General features: G+C 44.6%; 1 protein-coding gene across 1 annotated transcript in view; it reads right to left on the reverse strand.

Moving 5' to 3' along the window:
- The window catches only part of igf1ra (insulin-like growth factor 1a receptor), a 255,113-nt gene that overhangs the window by 204,193 nt on the left and 29,506 nt on the right, over nt 1-21,414 (reverse strand). Inside the window, exon 2 of the mRNA XM_048617169.1 lies at nt 6,157-6,705. Coding sequence (XP_048473126.1) covers nt 6,157-6,705 — 549 coding nt within the window. The remainder of the gene's footprint in view (nt 1-6,156; nt 6,706-21,414) is intronic.

The following is a 21,414-nucleotide window of genomic DNA, read 5'->3' on the forward strand; positions in this document are numbered from 1 at the left end:
TCTGTATCTAACCCCGTGCTGTCCCTGTCCTGGGAGAGTTTGATGGGGGACAGTAAAGAAGAAGCTTTTATTCTGTATCTAACCCCGTGCTGTCCCTGTCCTGGGAGAGTTTGATGGGGGACAGTAAAGAAGAAGCTTTTATTCTGTATCTAACCCCGTGCTGTCCCTGTCCTGGGGCTGTTTGATGGGGGGATAGTATAGAGAGAGCCTTACTCTGTATCTAACCCCGTGCTGTCCCTGTCCTGGGAGTGGTTGATGGGGGACAGTAAAGAAGGAGCTTTTATTCTGTATCTAACCACATGCTGTCTGTCCTGGAGGTGTTTGATAGGGACTGTGTAGAGGAAGCTTTACGATGCATCTAACCCTGTGCTGTTTCTGTCCCTGGGAGTGTTTGTTGGGAACAGTGTAGAGAGAGCTTTACTCTGTATCTAACCCTGTGCTGTTTCTGTCCCTGGGAGTGTTTGTTGGGAACAGTGTAGAGAGAGCTTTACTCTGTATCTAACCCTGTGCTGTCTCTGTCCCTGGGAGTGTTTGATGGGGAACAGTGTAGAGGGAGCTTTACTCTGTATCTAACCCCATGCAGTCTCTGTCCTGGGAGTGCTTGTTGGGAACGGTGTAGAGAGAGCCTCACCCAGTATATGATTCCATTCCCCAACCCGTATCCTTTTGCGATGAGCACAGGATGCAGCAGTGTAAAAACAAAACTGCAGACAGCTCATTCAGGAAAAGGTTGCTGATCAAATCACCATGGAAACAGGTTAATGCAACTGAATGCATATGTTTTTATAACCATGAATTTGATCAAAAGGGTCAAGGTTCCAGCAAAAAACTCATGTCCTTCAACGAACAGAACGGAGTCAAAGATACAGCATCTATGTAGCCCGTGTGAGCAAGTACACCTTATATGGCCACAGGCCAGTGCAGACATAAATGGAACTTTAGACAAGCCGAGAGGACAGGCCAGTATTCCCTCTTCTCACCGAGACAGCCACAACGTGTAGTGTAAATAGCACTCAATGTTAAATACTTGATACTGAGATCTTATCTATTGCTTTCTAGATAATTAGATTTTGGTCAATGGAATGTCCAACGGTTTGAACGAAGGTGATGAATGCAGTTTCCAATTCATTGTCATTTCGGATCCTGTTACATCACACGCAGTAAAACGCCACTTGTAATTCATTCTTACACACATTTCAACAAGATCCCAGCTTCCCACCCCCCTTCTCTCACTCAAGGTACTGGCTTGATTGAGGTACCTAGCTTGGATCGCAGCTCTGCAGCCTCAGCCAATGCTGCCATCCTTTTTATGAGCCCAACCCGCTTGGAGGGAGCTGCTTGACTGCATAGTGCGTCACAGTCTAATGTGCACAATTTACAGCCAGCCCTCGATAGCAGTCTGGAGTGGGATGTGCACGCTGGCTCTACAGCAGGTGTGTTGAAGCCAAGAACAAGTGGTCTACTCTACTAACCTGATGTCAGCCAGGACAGTGTGTCCAATAAATAATGAGGACACAGCCAAGGTGCAAACTCTCCGACTGCTACCTGGCGACTCACGCTATTTTCAGTGGGCAGGGTCAGGCCATGGGAATGAGGAGAACCTGCGACACACAGGCTGCAAGATGAACAGTACCTATTTCTCTCAGGAGTCAGAGGGACAACAGTGGTCAGGGTGTAATCCCTCAGCAAGGCCGGTCTCCCAGTAACTATGGAAGGTAACATTGTGTGTGTGTGTGTGTGTGTGTGTGTGTGTGTGGTGAACGGTGGGAGCCCTCTCATCACCATTTTGTGCCTTGCTCCCAAAGTAGGGAGTGCAGGAAGCTTCTCGAATTACAAAACCTTGGGAAAACACCACGTCTGACATCAAAACGAATGCCGAGCCAGTGAGAACGTCAGCACTGTGCATTCTAAACAGCCTTTCTTAGAATACACCCATTCTTCAGCTTGTTAATCATTAATCTCTCACACGACCTTTCCTCCTCACAGGGAGGAAGGAAGGAAACACAGGGTTAAACAGCTGACAGAAAGAGCTACAACAGTTTTCCACAGCCCCAACCCTTGTGTACAATTCCTGGTCATCGTCATGAAGGTCATCTCACCCCTTCAATGTATGAACACTGAAATTAGGAGTAGGCCGCTCGGCCCAGCGAGCCTGCTTGACCATTCCTGAAGATGGTGGCTGATCTGCTTGTGTTGTGAATTCCACGTACCTATCTACCTAACTGATAACCTTTGATTCCTCTGCCTAACAGGAATCGATCTGCCTCTGCCTTAAACATATGCAATGACACCGCCTCCACCACCTCAAGGCAGACAGTTCCAGGGTCACACAATCCTCAGAGGAAATGCTTCTCCTCATCTCTGTCCTAAAAGGGAGACGCTTGGTTTTTAAACAGGGTCCCTGCAGTATGAACTCATGCACAAGCGAAAACATCCTTTTCACGTCCACCACTTCAAAACCATTTAGGATTCAGGTAAAACAAAGCATCTCAAGGCACTTCACAGCAGTACTACTAAAGAGGATCAACACCAGGCCACATAGGATAATACCAGGTCAGTTGGCCAAATCTTTGGTCAAAGAGGTAGGATTTAAGTAGTGTCTTAAAGGAGACAAACAGGTACAGCAACATAGGGAGGCAATTTCAATGCTTGGGGCCCAGGCAACTGAAGGAACCACCAAGTGTGCAGCAACTATGACTGAACCAACCCAACCAGAGACAAAGTTGGAGCTTACAATTTCACTTTGGCGGTCAAGTCACAGTTATAGAGTCATACAGCACGGAAACAACACTTCAGTCCAACGTGTCCATGCTGACCTGACATCCCAATGTGACCTAGTCCCATTTGCCAGCATTTGGCCCATATCCCTCTAAACCCTTCCTAATCATATACCCATCCAGATGCCTTTTAAATGTTGTAATTGTACCAGGCAGCTCATTCCATACATGCACCACCCTCTGAATGAAAAAGTTACCCCTCAGCTCCCTTTTAAATCTTTCCCCTCTCACCCTAAACCTTTGGACTCCCCCACCCCAGGGAAAATTCGCCCTATCCATGGCCCTCATGATTTTATAAACCTCAATAAAAGGTCACCCCTCAGCCTCCGCGCTCCAGAGAAAAAAAACCCAACTCATTTAGCCTCTCCCTACAACTCAAACCTTCCAACCTTGGCAACATCCTTGTAAATCTTTTCTGCACCCTTCCTTCCTATAGCAGGGAGACCAGGACTAAATGCAGTATTTTAAAAGTGGCCTCACCAATGTCCTGTACAGCTGCAACATGACTTCCCAACTCCTATACTCAATGCACTGACCAATGAAGGCAAGTGTGCCAAACGCCTTCTTCACCACTTTGTCTACCTGTGACTTTCAAGGAACTAGTGATGTTTAAAAATCATGATTTTTGACATCTGCAGAAGTAACAATTAGATTTCAGTTTTATAACCCAATCTTGTGTGTGACTTATTCTATTTACATAGTCCCTCATGGGCACCCTCCTCGGGCGGACCAGTTCTATGTTGCACATTGAAAACCCTTGGCAAAAACCAGTGCTTTGTCAAAGAGGAAGAAAGATCGTATTCAATACTATCTACAAATTCTATCGAAAGGATTGTTCCATTACTGTGGTAGTTGACTTCCTCGCGAGCTGGTAAGTTTGTTTGCAGACATTTCGTCGCCCTGTTAGGTAACATCATCACATCATCGGTGAAGTGTCGGTGTCCTGTCCCGCTTGTTGCTATTTACGTGCCTCAGTTTGTTGGGGTGGGTGGCATCACTTCCGGGTTTGTTTCCTTGTGGTTGGTAAATGGGGTCCAGCTCTACATGTTTGTTAATGGAGTTCTGGTTGGAGTGCCAGGCCTCCAGGAATTCTCGTGCGTGTCTTTGCTTGGCTTGTCCTAGGATGGCCACGTTGTCCCAGTCGAACTGGTGGCCTTCTTTAGCCGTGTGTATTGACGTTAACAAACATGTAGAGCTGGAGTCCTTATGCCAACCACTGAGAAACAAATCCAGAAGTAATACCAACCACCCCAGCAAACTGAGACATATAAATAACAAGTGGGACAGAACACCGACACTTCACTGGAGCGCACTGACGATGTTACCTAGCAGGGTTTGCAAACAAACCCACCGGCTTGGGCGAGCAAGTCTACAACCTCATCCACAACCTGAGCTACAAATCTTCTCAAACACTTTGTTCCATTACTGTATATGCAGGTGCAGTCATGTTTGCTTATGATTATTCTGAGCATGGTCATTAAGGTAAGACAGATTGTTTCAGATTACAAGCCAAGCATGTTAAGGTTCAAATGAAAGTAAAATACAGCAGAGGCTGGAAATCAGAAACAAACTGGAGGAACACCTACCATTTACACTCATTCTACATCTCTAGCATTCCTTCATCACCATTAGCAATCCTTTTGTCTTTTGCTCTGGACACCCTTACCATCTGTTCTACCTCCTCCTCCACCTCCCCTCCCTGTCTACGGCATTAAAAACTCCTTTTCTCAGCCATTTTTCATGAAATAACAAGACTCAAAAGGTTAACTCTGTTTCGGTCTCCAGGTGCTGCTGAGTTTCTCCTGCATTTTCTGGTTTTATATCAAGATTCAATTCGCAATGACACACAATATTTTTTATTTAAAAAGAAGCTACAGAGAATAATCCCATGGCCTGACTAGAAGCTGGGTCAATCAACATTTCTCTGTAAAATAATCAGAATCAGAGAGACATTTGGGGGATCATACACAGCACACGAAACAGCAGAAATATTTGCCTACAAGATATACATTGCACTTCTAAATAGTTAGGTGTATGTGGAACCTGAGATTTTTTTTGGGAGACATATTGAGGTGTTGCTTAAGGTCTAGACGTGCCTCTTTATAAAACAAAAAGACTTTCAGTCACTTTATCAGGCTGAAAATACATTAAAAATATCTTGGTCACTGCTTAAAGCAAGTCTTCCATACCCTGTCACTCTAATGCCAATTCCAATCCTGGACACAAAACCCACCTCAATGGATCCTCACTCATTAAACAGGTCAACCTTGTCCTTGGACTCTCATATCTTGTGATCAATGGGACTCTCCTTGACCTTAACCCTTCGCCCATCCAATATAGAAATCTTTGACTGCCTTCGTAATCCATTCTGCAGACCGCTGTGTCACCTATGGATACTTCTGATCAACCTGTTCGAGATGTTATGACATGCCACTGAAGCAGATGAGACCTGAACACAAGCCTCCTGGCCCAGAGGTTGGGTCATTACCACTGCATTTCAAGAGGCCTTCACAGTTAGTTGATACAGAGTGAGTCAGTGGTGTCCCCTGTTGGAAAGTGATCCTGGGCAGCTGTCAAGTGGAGACAACTTCCACTCTGGCAGTGAGACCCCATGCTCACTTCTCACTCAGGAAGAATGAAAACTAGATTGAGAGACCAGAGCAGGCCAGGCGAGCTAGGAACAAGGAGTCACAGAGAGTGCCACAAAACAGCAGTGAGAACTAAAACATCTGTCAAAGAGTGGTCCCTGTGGTCGCACATGCTTAAAGTTCTATAACATGTCTCTTCTGAGTTGGGACATTTGGTTTACTGACTCAGCAGCTCAAACAGAGCTCCCTCCAGGAATTCCCACAGACAGAACTGTACAGCACCGACAGGGGACCAGCTGTATATTATAGACTGAGCCAACAGAAATCTAACTTTCTGGAATAATAACATACGAAAATATTCCTCAATGAAATGCAGGAGCAGGGAGCTCTGGGTACACTTCTATCGCCAGGCTCTCTCAGTGTTGGTGAATGGAATACACTGGTTAACTCATTGGTAATAGCACAAATCCAATTCAAACACAGCTGGACTTAGACGGCAGAGGGTACACGTGGAGGGAAAACTGCGTTAACCTTTATCAGATTCTTTTACACGGGAGTGAAGCCTTGCGGGGAGAGGGAGGTTTAGGAAATTCTGACTGGTAGGGTGCTGGCTAATGCAGATTTTAACCGTAGTGAGTAAAACAGAACATCGCAGAAATTTCAAAGGCGCTACAACTCTCATTGTGGCGTCTCAATGGAATCTGACCAAGAGCGTTCAGCCAGGGACACGCTTGGAAGGCGATGCCAAGACTGTGCTGTTGGGGTTCAAACGGTGAATAATCACAACCTACCTTTCTGGCAGTGGTTCGCATTCCAACAGCGGTAGTTATACTGGTTGTTCACACTGGTCTTAATGCAGAGCGGCTGGTCCTCCATGGTTCCCGGGCAAACATCCCCACACTCGCTCTGCTGCTTATTCCGATCGATATAGTTATTCTCCACAGGATCCAGAATAAAGGACCAGTCGATTGTGGATAAGTAACAGAGGTCATGGTTCTTTTCAATCCTTACGGCGCCCCGTGTGATATTCTGGAGGCTGTACAGCCCAATCTCTTTCAAGTGAATCATTTCGAAGATGACCAGGGCGTAGTTGAAGAAAAGGTTTATTCCACGGATGACAGCGAGGTTTGGGAAGAGGTCCCTCAGAGTCTCCAGCCCGTAGACACGGTATAGCAGCAGGTAGTCGGTGATAACCGTCAGCTTTGGGAATCGGAGGGCGCGGAAGTCTTCTGCTTTGCCGTTGAAAATGAGCAGGATCTGTAGGTAGCCTTCGATTATGGTACAGTTCTCCAGCTGCCGAAGGTCACTCACATGATTCCTGATATCCATACCACTGCATACTGAAAGGGAAACAGAGGGTCCGTTATAGTACCTCATAACATTAATACACATCAATCCCCCTCACACCCTACACTAACCATCACAACTAAAGATACCACTTTTGTGAAAGAAAAGGCTTGCTGTGAAAGCTTGTCATCTTGCACTCCCCAGGACAGATGCAAGAATGCCAAACTTCATCGTGCATCAGGAAAGGGTGCTCATTGGCTGACAATCCAACTTGTTGCTATAGGGAATGCACCAAGGAATCCGTATCGCCAAGTTTTGGTTTAAATCAGAAAAGGCATGATGCCTGGCGTTATAGACCAGATCAGACCCTCTTGAAATATTTTAAGTAGGCAGCCTGGCCCCTAACTTTCTTTATTTTTAAAAGGCAGATGTGAAATGTCTGTTCCAGATGCAATGCAACCAATCAAACTAAGCAAAAACACAATTTATTTAAACACAGTAGTTAAAATACAACCAAAGAAAGAGGAATTTTGAATAACTTAACTAGATTGGAAACTTAACAGAATAGTAGATACAGTAACTATTACTAATTGACTGTTGCAATATAGTAACATTACATGAACAAACTCCTTGGCAAAAAAAGACAGTTCAGACACAGACTCTCAAATGCGGTTCTCCCATCCAAGAGGGAAAAAAACATCAAGAGAATATTCAGAGAGAGTAGTGGCCACGAGACATTCACTGAAGCTTGCAACTCTGGTGAGATCCCAGTACCTTCTGATGCTACCGAGAAACCAAACCCCAGATATCCTAATCTCAGAGAGCTGGCCACACGCATTCAGGTTGTTTAGAAAAAAAACCAAAGGTCTCCCAAGTTGTTTACTCAAGTGCCTTAGCTAGCTAGCTCGGTGCCTCTACCTGACATCCTCTCCAAAGCAAGAACAGGACAAAATAACTTAAGTTGACAGCATCATTATATTCCTTTTCCCGGCAGAGGACGTGCCTCTGACGCATGAATATCTGCAGTTTCCAGCCACTGTAAATAAACCACGTTGCAAGCCCGACTGATGATATTAAATTGGTTGTTAGTGTAATTCTTTGTACACCCGGGATTACTCAGCAATTGCTGTCCAAGAACACAACTAAGATTCCTCTGTAGATCAATTGCGTCAAAAACAATACTAAGCCCCACAGGCAGATGGATATGAGCAGGATGAAGTTAGGAGACACACAGATCATCACAGTGTGGAGAAAGAGGGAAAGTGGAATGAAAATACTGCCAAATTAACTTGGTTGAGAGTTCAAAATATAAAGATCCAAATAACACCCACTTTCCAAGTTAATTGTATATTTCCTGAAACTCTGATTAAGCAGCCAGGACAGCTGTTACCTTGACTAATAAAAGCAAAATGGAAAGTCCAAATGTCATGAGCCAGACTTGCATTAATCTGGAACCTAACGAGATTCACATTCGCAAAAAGGAGGCGTGGAATTTGAAGGAACAAGCACCAACTTTGCAAATTAAAATGCCAAACGAGCGCATAGCGTCCCAGGTTTGGTGGGGTTAGTCAGGTCCATCAAGCCAACAATGGCAGGTTGATGATAACAACTGTGATCCATTTCTGATAGAAAACAACAAATGCTGGAGATCACAGTGAGTCAGGCAGCATCCATGGAGAGATAGCAAGCTAGCATTGAGTCTAAATGACTCTTCGTCAGCCTAATAACCGCCAGAACATTGAACTGATCCAAAACTCTGCTTCCTATAAAGACAGTCCCTGGACCGTGCATGGGTTCACAATGGAGTCCATTGGCAAGTCGATTTGTATGCAAGTCAGAACACAATGCATGACAATGTAAAGGAACTACTCATGTACAGGAATGTTTGTGAATTGGACATTTAAAATTACATACTGTATGGGATCTCATTCCCAAGTACCAGCGTTACCCAGTCAGACATTCGTAAATCAGGGACCCCCGCACTCTAATTCAGATCAGAAGTCACAAAACACTTCACCCGATGAAGGAACAGCGCTCCGAAAGCTTGTGATTTCAAATAAACCTATTGGACTATAACCTGGTGTCATGTGATTTCTGACCCTGTCCATCCCAGATCCACATTACGGCTAATTCAAATCAGGTCATGTTCACCTAAGACCCGCACTAACCAATACTTAAAATTCTCACTCTTGTTTTCAAATCCCCCCCAGCCATGCCCCTTCCAATTTCTGATCTCCTGCAGTCTGTTTTCCTCCACCTCTAGCCTCTTGCACATTCCCCAGTTTCATCACCGTGTCTTCAGCTGCCCTGACCCCAGGCTCTCAAACTCTCTTCGTCTCCATTTCCGTCTTTAAGTCACTTCTTAAAACCTTACTTGGAACCATGCATTTGGCCATCTGCCCCAAAACCTTTGTACTTTTTCAAAAGGCACTACGCAAATGCAAGTTGTTGCTCTTCGACTGGGAAAAATCTAGATGAAGGGCCAGGTCCTGGTGATGCACAGCACCAAGGTCATGAGCAGTTAAATGAAGTGGTAATGGTTAAGCAAGGCCAAAGTTAGTAAAACAAAGAACACTGTGCTGGATTCACTCACAGTGTATTTCAGTCTAGATAACAGAAATGATACTGTCCCCTTTCAATTGAAGTTACTATACAGCAAACATTCTCAAACAGTTCCATTTTATTCACTAGTGTTTACACAACACGAAACACTGAAAGCAGAAGATCTTTATCATGTAAACTGGTTGTCTTCACATCACACATCACACACCATATGCAGTGGGGCTCACCTCTTACTGCAATGGGGAGGGAAGCACTGGGACAAATTGCAGCCTTATCTATAACACTCGCAAGTTTGGTTTAAAACTAAATTAAGCATTCACTGCTGTGCTTTCCTTGCATTCTCTCAAATCCCTCCGACTGCAAAAAGTCAGAGTCATTCAGCACGGAAACAGACCCTATGGCATTCAGCCTACATCCCTCTAAACCCTTCCTATTCAGAGATCCTAACCTGGTCTGGCCTACATTGTGACTCCAGACCCACAGCAATGTGGTTGACTCTCATCTTCCCTCTGGGCAACCGGGGTTGGTGAACAGATACTGGCCTAGCTAGTGACACCCTCGACCCGGGAATGATAAAAACAAAAGGATTCACGGAGCCCATCCAGTTTAGATTGAGCTCTTGGCCATGCAAGGAGGTTAGTGACAGAGTGCCGAATCACAAGCAATGCAAATCCAGGTCAGGGCTGTATGTGACACAGCGGCCTCCCAGTCCCTTCTCTCTGGTCTCCCGCCCACACGCACGTACTGGGCATATGTACAGGCCTGGGATTTAATGCTCTGTGCTGACTGCTGATGAGAAGCTTGCGCACTGTGTCTAAGCAGGCTCTCATCTGCAACAACAGGATTCAACTTACATCAGTGAATAAAAACCGAGTCTCAGCCAGCCATGGAAACAGGTTATTTTGTTCAATCGGTCACGTGAATTCTCAGTCAAGCACACCCCAATACACACAAAAACTGAAAATTAATTACAAAACAGCTGAGCAGAGATACCTTTGAACTTTCCACTTTTCTCCACCAGCTGGGGTCCCGGGGCATCAGGTATCTTCAGTACCTCCCTCATCCTTCATTATCAGTGCTTAGATATTCAACTGTGGAAAGCATCACAGCTGAGCTCAGTCTACACTGACTGACACCCCACCATGCTTTCTGCAGGTTTAGATGCTGAGAGGACATTCCCCTCCCCGCCCCCAGGTTGGGGAAACTAGAATGAGGGGGTACAGTTTCAAAATAAGGAGCTTCCGATTTAATATGGAAATCAGGAGGACTTTTTTTCCCTCTCAGAGACCCGTTAATCTTTGCAAGCCTTCTCCCCGGGAGCAGCAGAGGTTGAGTCATCGAGTATGTTCAACGCTGAGTGAGGCGCATCTTAATCATGGCCCAAGTGAAAATCTGTGCAAGAGAACCGAGCTCTCTGAATCGTGGATGCTAAAACGAAAATTTCACAAACAGCCATCGAGACAAAAGGAGGTGCTTGAAATCACAACAGCAAAAAGAACTTTGGACAGAGGCATCCGAAAATAAACATCTTAGTAACTCGACCACTTAAACAGAGCTGAAAAGCAGTGGAGGTCTGTTTTACAGGACAACGTGCAGGACAGCAGAAAGGGAGACCGAGCCGGCACTGCGAGAGGGTGGCTGGTACACAGCGGTTGTAGATGACCAACAGTGGACATGTGAAACCAACACAAGACAGACAAGGGTAGCACTATGACAGATCAGCCATGATCTTATGGTATATGGGATTGCTGGCTCATGGGGCTAAATGGCCTACTCCTGCTCCTATTTCTTGTTGCATTGTGTTCTACGAAATAGCAATCTGGAACAGTCAGTTACAGTTAGAACAGGTCTCCCTGTTATTGGAAAGGTGGTGTTAAACTCAAAAAGGTTCCGAAAAAGATCTACAAGGATGTTGCCAGGGTTGGAGGGTTTAAGCTATAGGGAGAGGCTGGGACTATTTTCCCTGGAGCGTCAGAGGCTGAGGAGTGACCTTGTCAAGGTGTATAAAATCACAAGGGCTTGGATTGGGTCAATAGTCAATGTCTTTTTCCCAGGGTTTGGGAGTGCAAAACTCGAGGGCATAGGTTTAAGGTGAGAGGAGAAAGATTTAAGAAGTGCCTAAGGGGCAACATTTTCACACAGAGGGTGGTGCGTGTACGCAATGAGCTGCCAGAGGAAGTGGTGGGGGCTGGTACAATTACAACATTTAAAAGGCATCTGGATTGGTATAGGAATACGAGATAGTAGGAACTGCAGATGCTGGAGAATCCGAGACAACAAGGTGCAGGGCTGGATGAACACAGCAGGCCAAGCAGCATCATAGGAGCAGGAAGGCCAACGTTTCGGGCTTAGACCTTTCTTCAGAAAAGAAGGGGGGTCTAGGCCCGAAACGTCAGCCTTCCTGCTCGACCTGCTGTGTTCATCCAGCTCTACACCTTGTTATCTCAGATTCTCCAGCATCTGCAGTTTCTACTATCTCTGAAACATTTATTGTCACACACTTTTAATATAAAATAGTGAAAAGTTTAAACTGTCACCACACAATGGCACCATTTTGAGTAATTTAAAAATTACGAAAGAAACTTAAAAAGGATCCAACTTTCTGCTGCAGTCTTAACGCACCTCCTCAACGCTGCCACCAGGGTCTCACTCCATGCTTCACCAGCCACGGGCACATTGTGACATAAACACATTCTTCCACTGGATTTGCAGATATCACCAAAAAAAAACCTTTTTATTAGTGCCTCCATCTTCGGAACAATCCGTTAGGCCATCACTTATTAAAATTTACGAGAACTATGCGGCATCATAAGCCACTTCAGGGGGCAGTTACGAGTCTACCCCATCGCAGGCTGGCTTGCAATCATGTGTGCAACAGGCCAGGTGAGGACAGCAGAATTCTGTCCCGACAGTGAACCACATGGGTTTGTCCAACAATCCAGCCTGCCTTTGGGTCAGATTTATTCGGTTTATTGCATTTAGATCTCCCTCCCAACTCAACAGGTGTGGTGAGATTTGAACTCATGCCACTGGTTCATTATGCTTGACTTGTGCATTACTAATCCAGTAACATAACCACTACATAACTGCTCCCCAATCTGCAGGGAGTTCCCCCCACCCCCCCATCCCCCACTCCCCACCCCCATCCTGTGCCTATGTTTGAAAGGAGATCCTCAGGAATGTGCATTTTACAGGGTTTCTTTGAGAACGTGGAGTAATTTGCAGTATTTCTGTTAATGCTGCCTCCTTGTAACAGTACTTGGACCGCGGTGGTTCATGTGTCGTCAGGGAAGGAAGTCCTGGATTTGCAACCAGAGCCAGTGAAGTGAGGATATATTCCCAAGTCAGATTTGGAAAACACGTTCTTATTTTTCAAACTTACTCTCTCATGGGATGTGAGGTTTGCTGGCTAGGACAGCATTTATTGTCCATACTCTATTGCACTTGAGATTGTGTTAGTGTTCAAGGAAACTTGGTCACTTGCTGCAGTTCATCTTCTATAGAGCACACGCTGTTAACAGCGTGGAGGGAGTGAACGTTTAAGGTAGCGGATAACATGAAGATAAAGTAGGCTTTATTCCTGATGGTGTTTGGCTTCAATTGTGTTTTTTTTTGAAACTGCACTCCTCCAGGGGCGAGTTTGCATTTGTATAGCCCCTACAGTGCAGTGAAATACCCGAGGGATGTCACAGGAGTGCCCTCAGACACAACTGAGCACCCAGCCACAGGAGGTGACCAAAGCTTAGTGAAGGAATTACATTTTAAAGCAGTATCTTAAAGAGAGAGCGATGCAATAGGGCCTGCAGAGGGTCCAAGACCAGTCAGTCTGTAGGCTGGCCATGTTGCTGCAGTGACAGGAGCAGAGACAACTGGGGAACAGAAAATCCACAGATACACCTCTACAGGCTCAAGTGGTCCAAAGCAATTTTTTTATGATAGGATTACACTCCCTATCATAACTCTCATACAAATCAATTTTAGTCTTGTTGCACACTTTAGCTCAACACTTCAAATGCATGGGTCAAATCAATGTTACAGGTAGCCATTTCAGAAACAGCAACATTCTCTCAACAGGTAATTATAAAACAGAGAAGATTCAAAACGTGTAATTAGAGAGGAGCAAATGTCCCAAGTGTATCTCAGGAAGAGTTTTCACTGTGAGGCCCACAATTATTCCCTTACCTACAAAGGCTACCCATTTGGGTGAGGTAGCTCAGGGCTGCCAGAGCAATTTGTATACCACCTGATTGCTGCCTTCAGGGTAGGAGACGAAAGAAAAACAAAGAAAATATTTGCATTGGAACAACTGAGGCCTCAAAAATTCACTTGAGCGAGGTTACACCTATCTGTACACAAATCAAGAAGTTTTTTTTCCTTTATTCATTCATCAAATGTGGGCATCGCTGGCTCGGCAGCATTTATTGCCCATCCCTAATTGCCCAGAAGGCTGTTAAGAGTCAACGACATTGCTGTGGGTCTGGAGTCACATGTAGGCCAGACCGTGTAAGGATGGCAGTTTCCTTCCCTGAAGGTTATTAGATGGGTTTTTCCTGACAATCAACAATGGTTTCATGGTCAACATTAGATTCTTAATTCCAGATAGTTTACTGAATTCAAATTCCACCATCTGCCGTGGCGGGATTTGAACCTGGGTCCCCAGAACATTATCTGGGTCTCCGGATTAACAGTCCAGCCATAATACCACTAGGCCATCGCCTCCCCAATGTTTATTTTCGAGCACCTCCCCAGGTGTCAATGTTTTTATTACCTCTTGATGCCAGAAACCTTAGACAGCAAACAAACCTAGCACTCAACAGCAACAGCTGCCCTTTTCCTCAACTGAACTGCAGCCGTTTTCCTGCGTGACAATTATAAGCACGAATACCCCGATCTAAACAGCAAATGGATAATCCAGCTACTTCAGGAAAAGGCAGCACTCAACCAAGTCAGTCCAACACACAGTTCCCAACGTCGATTCATCATCTGGATTGAGGGGGCATGGTCCCTGCCTCTTGCATACTCCTCCAAAGACAGGTATCGCTCATTGCTGGGTAACCCTAGCACCTCTGGCTTGCATTTCCTGCCTCACATCTATCTTACCCACGTCAGCCGCAGCACAGTGGGCAATACAATCAAACCGAAAACTTTCTGTTTCAGAGACAAGTCCCATTTCCGGGACTTGCACGTAAAAACTCAGGACAAAACTTCAATGATGTATCGAGGGAGTTCTGGTGTCACAATAGGGCCAAATGCCTGCTTCGGTGAAAGGAAAAGATGCCACATCATTACCGAGAAGACCAGGGGAATTATCCAGGGTACTGAGACCATTCAGCCCATCACATCTGCTCCTCTATTCAATGAGATCATGGCTGATCTGACAATCTGCAGTTCCACTTTCCTGTGTTTCCCCACAACCTTCAAATCCCTCACTGATTATAAATCTGTCTGTCTCAGCCTTGAATATACTTAATCGCCATGCCTCAACAACCCTCTGGGCTAAAGAATTCTGCCAATTCGCTATTCTCAGAGGGGAAATTCCTCATCCCTTCTCTTAGACAGGCAACCCCTTACTCTGAAATTACACCTTCTCATCCTCGACTCTCCCACAAGGGGAAACTCTGTCAAGCCCGCTCAGAATATAAACAAACAAACCCAAGAACCGCAGATGGTGGAAATCAGAGGGGAGGCACCTAGTGGTCATATCATTGGACTGTTAATCTGGGACTGGGTTCAAATCCAGCCATGGCAGATGGTGGAATTTCAACTCAATAAATATCTGGAATTAAGAGTCCACTGATGACCATGAAACCCACTTGGTTTTACTAATGTCCTTTAGGGAAGGAAACAGCCATCCTTACCTGATCTGACCTACATTTGACTCCAGACCCACTGCATTGTGGTTGACTCTTAACTGCCCTCTGGGTAATTAGGGATGGGCAATAAATGCTGACCTGGCCAACCTTGCCCTCATCCAGTGAATGAATAAACAGAAAATGAGAAACAAACAGAAATAGCTGGGAAAACTCAGCAGGTCTGGTAGAACCTGTACAGAGAAAGCCGAGTTAACACTTCACGTGAACTTCAGTCATTCTGAAGAAGGGTCACACAATCCAAAATCTGCTGAGTTTTTCCAGCAATTCTGTTTTTGTGCTTAGATTTTTATATGTTTCTTATTGTGCCTCTATCCACTTTCTCCACGTTATAATCTCAAAGGCATTATCTCTCCTAACAAGACTGTCAAATTGAGCAACTCTGATTTCATGTTAATTTCCTGCCTTTTCCCTGTAATCCCACACATTTGCTTTTATTTAAAATGATCATCCAAAATCCACTTGAAGGATTTAAATGAACCTATCACCATCACACTCCCAGGCAGTGCGTTCCACAGCCCAATTACCCACTGAGTGAAAAAGTATTTTTCTCACCTCGCAGTTCAATCTTTTACAAAACACTATCAAACTGTGCCCTCTCGTTTTCCATCTGTTTGAGTGGGACACTAAACCAAAAAAAATACACAGAACTGCAGATACTGGAAATATATTCCCATCTTTTCCTCACTACTATCAGTTCTGAAAAAGGCTCACTGGACCTGAAACGTTAACTCTGCTTTCTCTCCACAGAAGCTGTCAGACCTGCTGAGTTTTCACAGCAATTTCTGCTTTTGTTTGATTGGGAGCGAGTTTCTCCCTTTCCGCTCTGTTCAGACTACTTGTGATTTTGAAAACTACTATTAAACCTCCACTAAGTCTTGTCCTCCCCAAGGGGAACACTTTAGTCCTAATTTCTCTAATCTTTCCTGGTAACTGAAGATGCCCCTGGAAACATTTACCTAAACCTCTTCTGCACCCTTTCCAACATATCCATAGCCTTACTACAATACAGTGCACAGAACTGTACACAATGCTTCAGCTGAGGTCTAACACGTCTTGTACAAATTCAATGTAATGTCACTGCTGATGCAGATATTTCTAATTAAAACCTGTTCAGCTGTTATTACACAACTCTAAAACAGGAAGGTGAACCTGGGTCTGTCGTACTCTGTGCCCACATTAATTAATCCAAGAATAATGTCTGTTTCATCATTAACTGCTCTCGCCACCATTAATGCCTTCTGTACATGTATACACTCAGGTCTCTATATCTCTGCACATCGTTTAGAATAGTAGAAACACATAAGGATTGTTGCAGTAACTCAGCAGGTCTAGCAGCATCTGTGGAGACAGAAACAGAGTTATTGTTTCATTTCCAGAATGAAAACAATAACTCTGTTCCTCTTTCTACAGATGTTGCCAGACCCTCTGAGTTTCTTCAGCAACTTCAGCTCTTGTGTGTTTTAGATCTCTAGCATTTGCAGTTAGAGTCATACAGCATGGAAACAGAACCTTCGGTCCAACTTGTCCAATGTCAACCAGGTATCCTAAATTAATCTAGTCCCATTTGCCAGTATTTGGCCCATATTCCTCTAAACCCTTCCTATTCATGTACGCATCCAGATGCCTTATGTTGTAATTGTACCAGCCTCCACCACTTCCTCTGGCACACACCACCATTCCAGACACGCACCACCCTCTGCATGAAAAAGTTGTCCCTCAGGTCCCTTTTAAATCTTTCCCCGCTCACCTTAAACCTATGCCCTCTCATCTTTGGACTTCCCCACCCTGGGAAAAATACTTTGGCTATTCACTTTACCTATGCCCGTCATGATTTTATAAACCTCTGCAAGGTCTCCCATCAGTTTCCAACATTCCAGGGAAAAAAGCCCCAGGCTAATTAGCCTCCCCAAATACCTCACCCCTCCAGTCGCGGCAATATTCTTGGAAATCTTTTCTGCACTCTCTTAAGTTTAACAACATCCATCTGATAAAAGGTGACCAGAATTGTACGCAATATCCCAAACTGGCCTCAACAATATCCTGTACAGCAGCGACATGACATCCCAACTCCTACATTCAATGTTCTGACCAATGAAGGCAAGCATACCAAATGAATTCTTCACCACCCTGTCTACCTGCAACTCCACTTTCAAGGAACTGTGCACCTGCACCCCTAGGTCTCTTTGTTCAGTAATACTCCCCAGGCCCTACCATTAACTTCAACCTTTTGGTTTGCCTTACCAAAATGCAACACCTCACATTTATCTAAATTAAACTCCATCTGCCCATTGGCCCATCTGATCAAGGTTCCGTTGTACCCTGAGAGAACTTTCTTCACTGCTCACTACGCCAACAATTTTGGTGTCACCTGCAAACTTACTAACCATACCTCCTATGCTCACATCCAAATCATTTATATGAATGACAAAAAGCAGCGGACCCAGCACTGACCCTTGTGGCACACCGCAGGCCTTCAGTCCGAAAAACAATCCTCCACCATGTCTCCTACCTTCAAGCCAATTTTGTCTTCAATTGGCTAGCTCCCCTTGGATCCCATGTGACCTAACTCCTTGCTAACCAGTCTACCATGCGGACCCTTGTCGAACACTTTGCTGAAGTACACAAAAACCACATCCACCACTCCGCCCTCAATCTTCTTTGTCACCTCTTCAAAAAATTCAATCATGTTAGTGAGACATAATTGCCCACGCACAACGCCATGCTAACTATCCCTAATCAATCCTCACCTTTCCAAATGCATGTAAATCCTGTCCCTCAGAATCCCTTCCAATAACTTACCCACCACTGACAAGAGGCTCACTGGTCTATAGCTCCTTGGCTTTTCTTAAATAGTGGCACCACTTTAGTCATCCTCCAGTCTTCCAGCACCTCACCTGTGACTATCGATGATAGAGATATCACAGCAAGGGCCCCAGTAACCACTTCCCTAGCTTCCCACAAAGTTCTGGGAAACACCTGATCAGGTCCCGGAGATTTATCCACCTTTATGCATTTTAAGACCTCCAGCATCTCCTCTTCTGTAATATGAAATCTTTTAAGACCACTGTTTATTTCCCCAAGTTTCCTAGCTTCCATATCTTTCTCCACAGTAAATACTGACACAAAGTATTCATTTAGTATCTCCCCCATTTCCCGTGCTTCCACACATAGAGAATCACATTCATCTCTAAGGTGCCCTATTCTCTCCTTAGTTACTCTTTTGTCCTTAATGTATTTGCAGAATCTCTTTAGATTCTCCTTAACTCTATTTGTCAAAGCTATCTCATGTCCCTTTTTAGCCTCCTGATTTCCTTCATAAATATACTCCTACTGGCTTTATACTTTTCTAGGGATTCATTTGATCTCTACTGTCTGTACCTGATAATATTCCTTTAGAACCAGAACTTTAATTTCTCTCGTCATCTAGCATTTCCCTACACCTATCAGCCTTGCCCTTAACCCAACTGGAACATATTGTCTCTGTACTCTCATTATATCATTTTTGAAGGCTTCCCACTTCCCAACTGTCCCTTTACCTGCAAATAGCCTCCCCCAGTTTCTGAAAGTTCTTGTCTATTACTATCAAAATTAGCCTTACTCAAATTTAGAACTTTAACTTTTTGACCAGTTCTATCCATTTCCGTAACTATTTTATATCTAACAGAATCATGATCGCTCACCACAAAGTGCTCCCCCAATGACAGCTCAGTCACTTGCCCTTCCTTATTTCCCCAACAGAAGGTCTTTAAAATCTCTCTCCTCCCCCAACAATAAGCTTTTAACACCCAGGTGTGATATTATGTCATTACAACAGCCTGATTTTTAAGGAAAACAGACAATAAAACTTAATTTACAGGCCATTCTGAATTCTAAAACGATGTTACAGTCAATGAAAGAAAAACAAGAGAATGCTGGAAAAACTCAGCAGGTCTGGCAGCATCTGTGGAGAGAGAAACAGAGTTAATGTTTCCAATCCAGTATGACTCAGAACTTGCTCACTTCACTCTCTAAAGTTCTGAGGAAGGGTCTACTGACTTGAAACATTAACTCTGGCTCACTGTCCACAGATGCTGCCAAACTTGCTGAGTTTCTCCAGCGTTCTCGTTTGTTTCAGATTTTCAACATCAATGGTATTTTGCTTTTGTTACATTCGGTGAGATACTTTTGAATTGTATGGGTTGCAGTATAGGAAGCTCAGTAACCAATTTGTGCACAGTACGCTCCTGGCAAACAGCAACGTATTAGCGACCATGTGATCTGCTTCAGTAATTTCAACCAAGGGATACATATTGAGGCCACAGAGAGATTCCCTGTTTTTTCTTGCAAGTGTAGTCTTGCATATTCTCTTCAACTACTTCCTTGCTGCTTTCACATTATTGACCTTAACATTTTGCTTGGGTATTCCAATCAACGACATCAAAAGCTACCACACTCCTGAGAGTAATAGCAAGCCAATGGCTGCACAAAACTAACTGCAAGAGCCAGAATTTAAAACCCAGCACATATGCTGTTTTACTGGGGATCAATCCAGAAAGTAGCAGGCACAAGGAACAGATTTCAATGTTGAGCTTAGTCAGGGTATCAATGCCAATGAGTTCAACTCTTCCCATTGCCTGCATACGTTCCACAAAGCACTAACACAGCTCTCTTGTACTTCGTACAGGTCAGTGTATCAGATGAAGAATGTTACAGGGTTTCTGACCACAGAAGGCACTGTTAGCTAAACCAAATCCTGTTCTTTAACTGCAACTTCTACTCTCTCGCCTAGATTACTGCAAATTGTCCCCTCAGTGCACTGAGCTGGTGGGAGGGGTGGGTAGGGAAGGATTAATGGCAGGATGGTCACCAGCACCTCTGGCAATATCAATGCAATAGCAACAAGTGCTGCACCAAAGGTGCTTTTTATTAGGAAATCAACAGCAAAATTAGATCACGACTGCAATCTTTGGCTGGGGGATTGTGTTCAACAGATCCCACAGCATTGCTTGGAAGAAGTTCACCTGGGTAAGTTCATTTGGCCATTAGCATAAAAAGAAACAGATGATTTGGTCTAAGATAACAAGGTGTAGAGCTGGATGAACACAGCAGGCCAAGCAGCATCAGAGGAGCAGGAAGGCTGACATTTCGGGCCTAGACCCTTCATTTGGTCACTCTCTAATTGCGGGTCTGGAGCTTTCTGTGTACAAACTGGCTCTCCTCATTAGAAAGAGGGGTTTAATGCTGAAATGCAAAAACTTAGCTACAAAACTACTACAAGACAATGAAATGTTTGACAAAAATGCACATCATAAAGTCAAAACTGTCCCAAGTTCTCCAGTCGTTCCTCATCACTGAAGTTTCTCCTTCCCGGAACGTTTCCTGTAAACACCTTCTGCACTCTCTCGCCAATGCATTCACACACTTTCAATGGTGTGGCAGCTAGAGCTGTAGCCAATTCTGCAGCTGGAGTCTAACTAACTATTAGAGTCATAGAGCTATACAGTGCAAAAACACACTCTTTGGTCCAACTCGTCCACGCCGACCAGATATCCTGAATTAATCTAATCCCATTTGCCAGCATTTGGCCCATATCCCTCTAAACCCTTCCTATTCATGTTCCCATCCAGATGGCTTTTAAATTTTGCATTTTACCAGCCTCCACCACTTCCTCTGGCAGCTCATTCCATACACGCACCACCCTCTGTGTAAAAAAGTTGCCCCTTAGGTCTCTTTTCAATCTTACAATCTCACCTTAAACCTTTGCCCTGTGGGTTTGGACTCCCATACCCCAGGGAAAGACTTTGGCTATTCACCCTATCCATGCCATTTTTTTGTACCATGGGGGCTTTACAGTGGGTTTAACTTGTTATCGGAGAGGCGTCTAACAGTCACATGCTCCAGGATTTGGAGGCCAGCAAGAGCTGAGAGATCAAGGACAGGAGGAAATACAAAACAACCTATTGAGGTTTTTAAACACACCCAGAAAAGTGAACCAAGCCCATCCCCTTCAACACTACAGCTTCTCCTGTGATTGCATTCAATTAAGTGGATAATACGTTCTTCTCCCTACAACCCACTCGGTCTGTTTTTTGCACGAATCATTGCTGAAGAACCCACTACAAGGTGTGGTGTGGGCTGAACAAACAGGATATGAAGCAGCTGTTCCCCCACAGCATAGACAGCCCCAATGCAGCTTCAATCTCACACATCATCCAGAGGAGGGCTGATGTGGAAAATGGGAATGTATTACATCGGGTGCACTGCTAATGCAGGGATTAAAAAAAACAGGGATTTCACACGATAGAGAGAGCTTTACTCTGTATCTAACCCCGTGCTGTCCCTGTCCTG

Source organism: Rhincodon typus, chromosome 36, assembly GCF_021869965.1.
Source record: "Rhincodon typus isolate 14 chromosome 36, sRhiTyp1.1, whole genome shotgun sequence".
NCBI lineage: Eukaryota > Metazoa > Chordata > Chondrichthyes > Orectolobiformes > Rhincodontidae > Rhincodon > Rhincodon typus.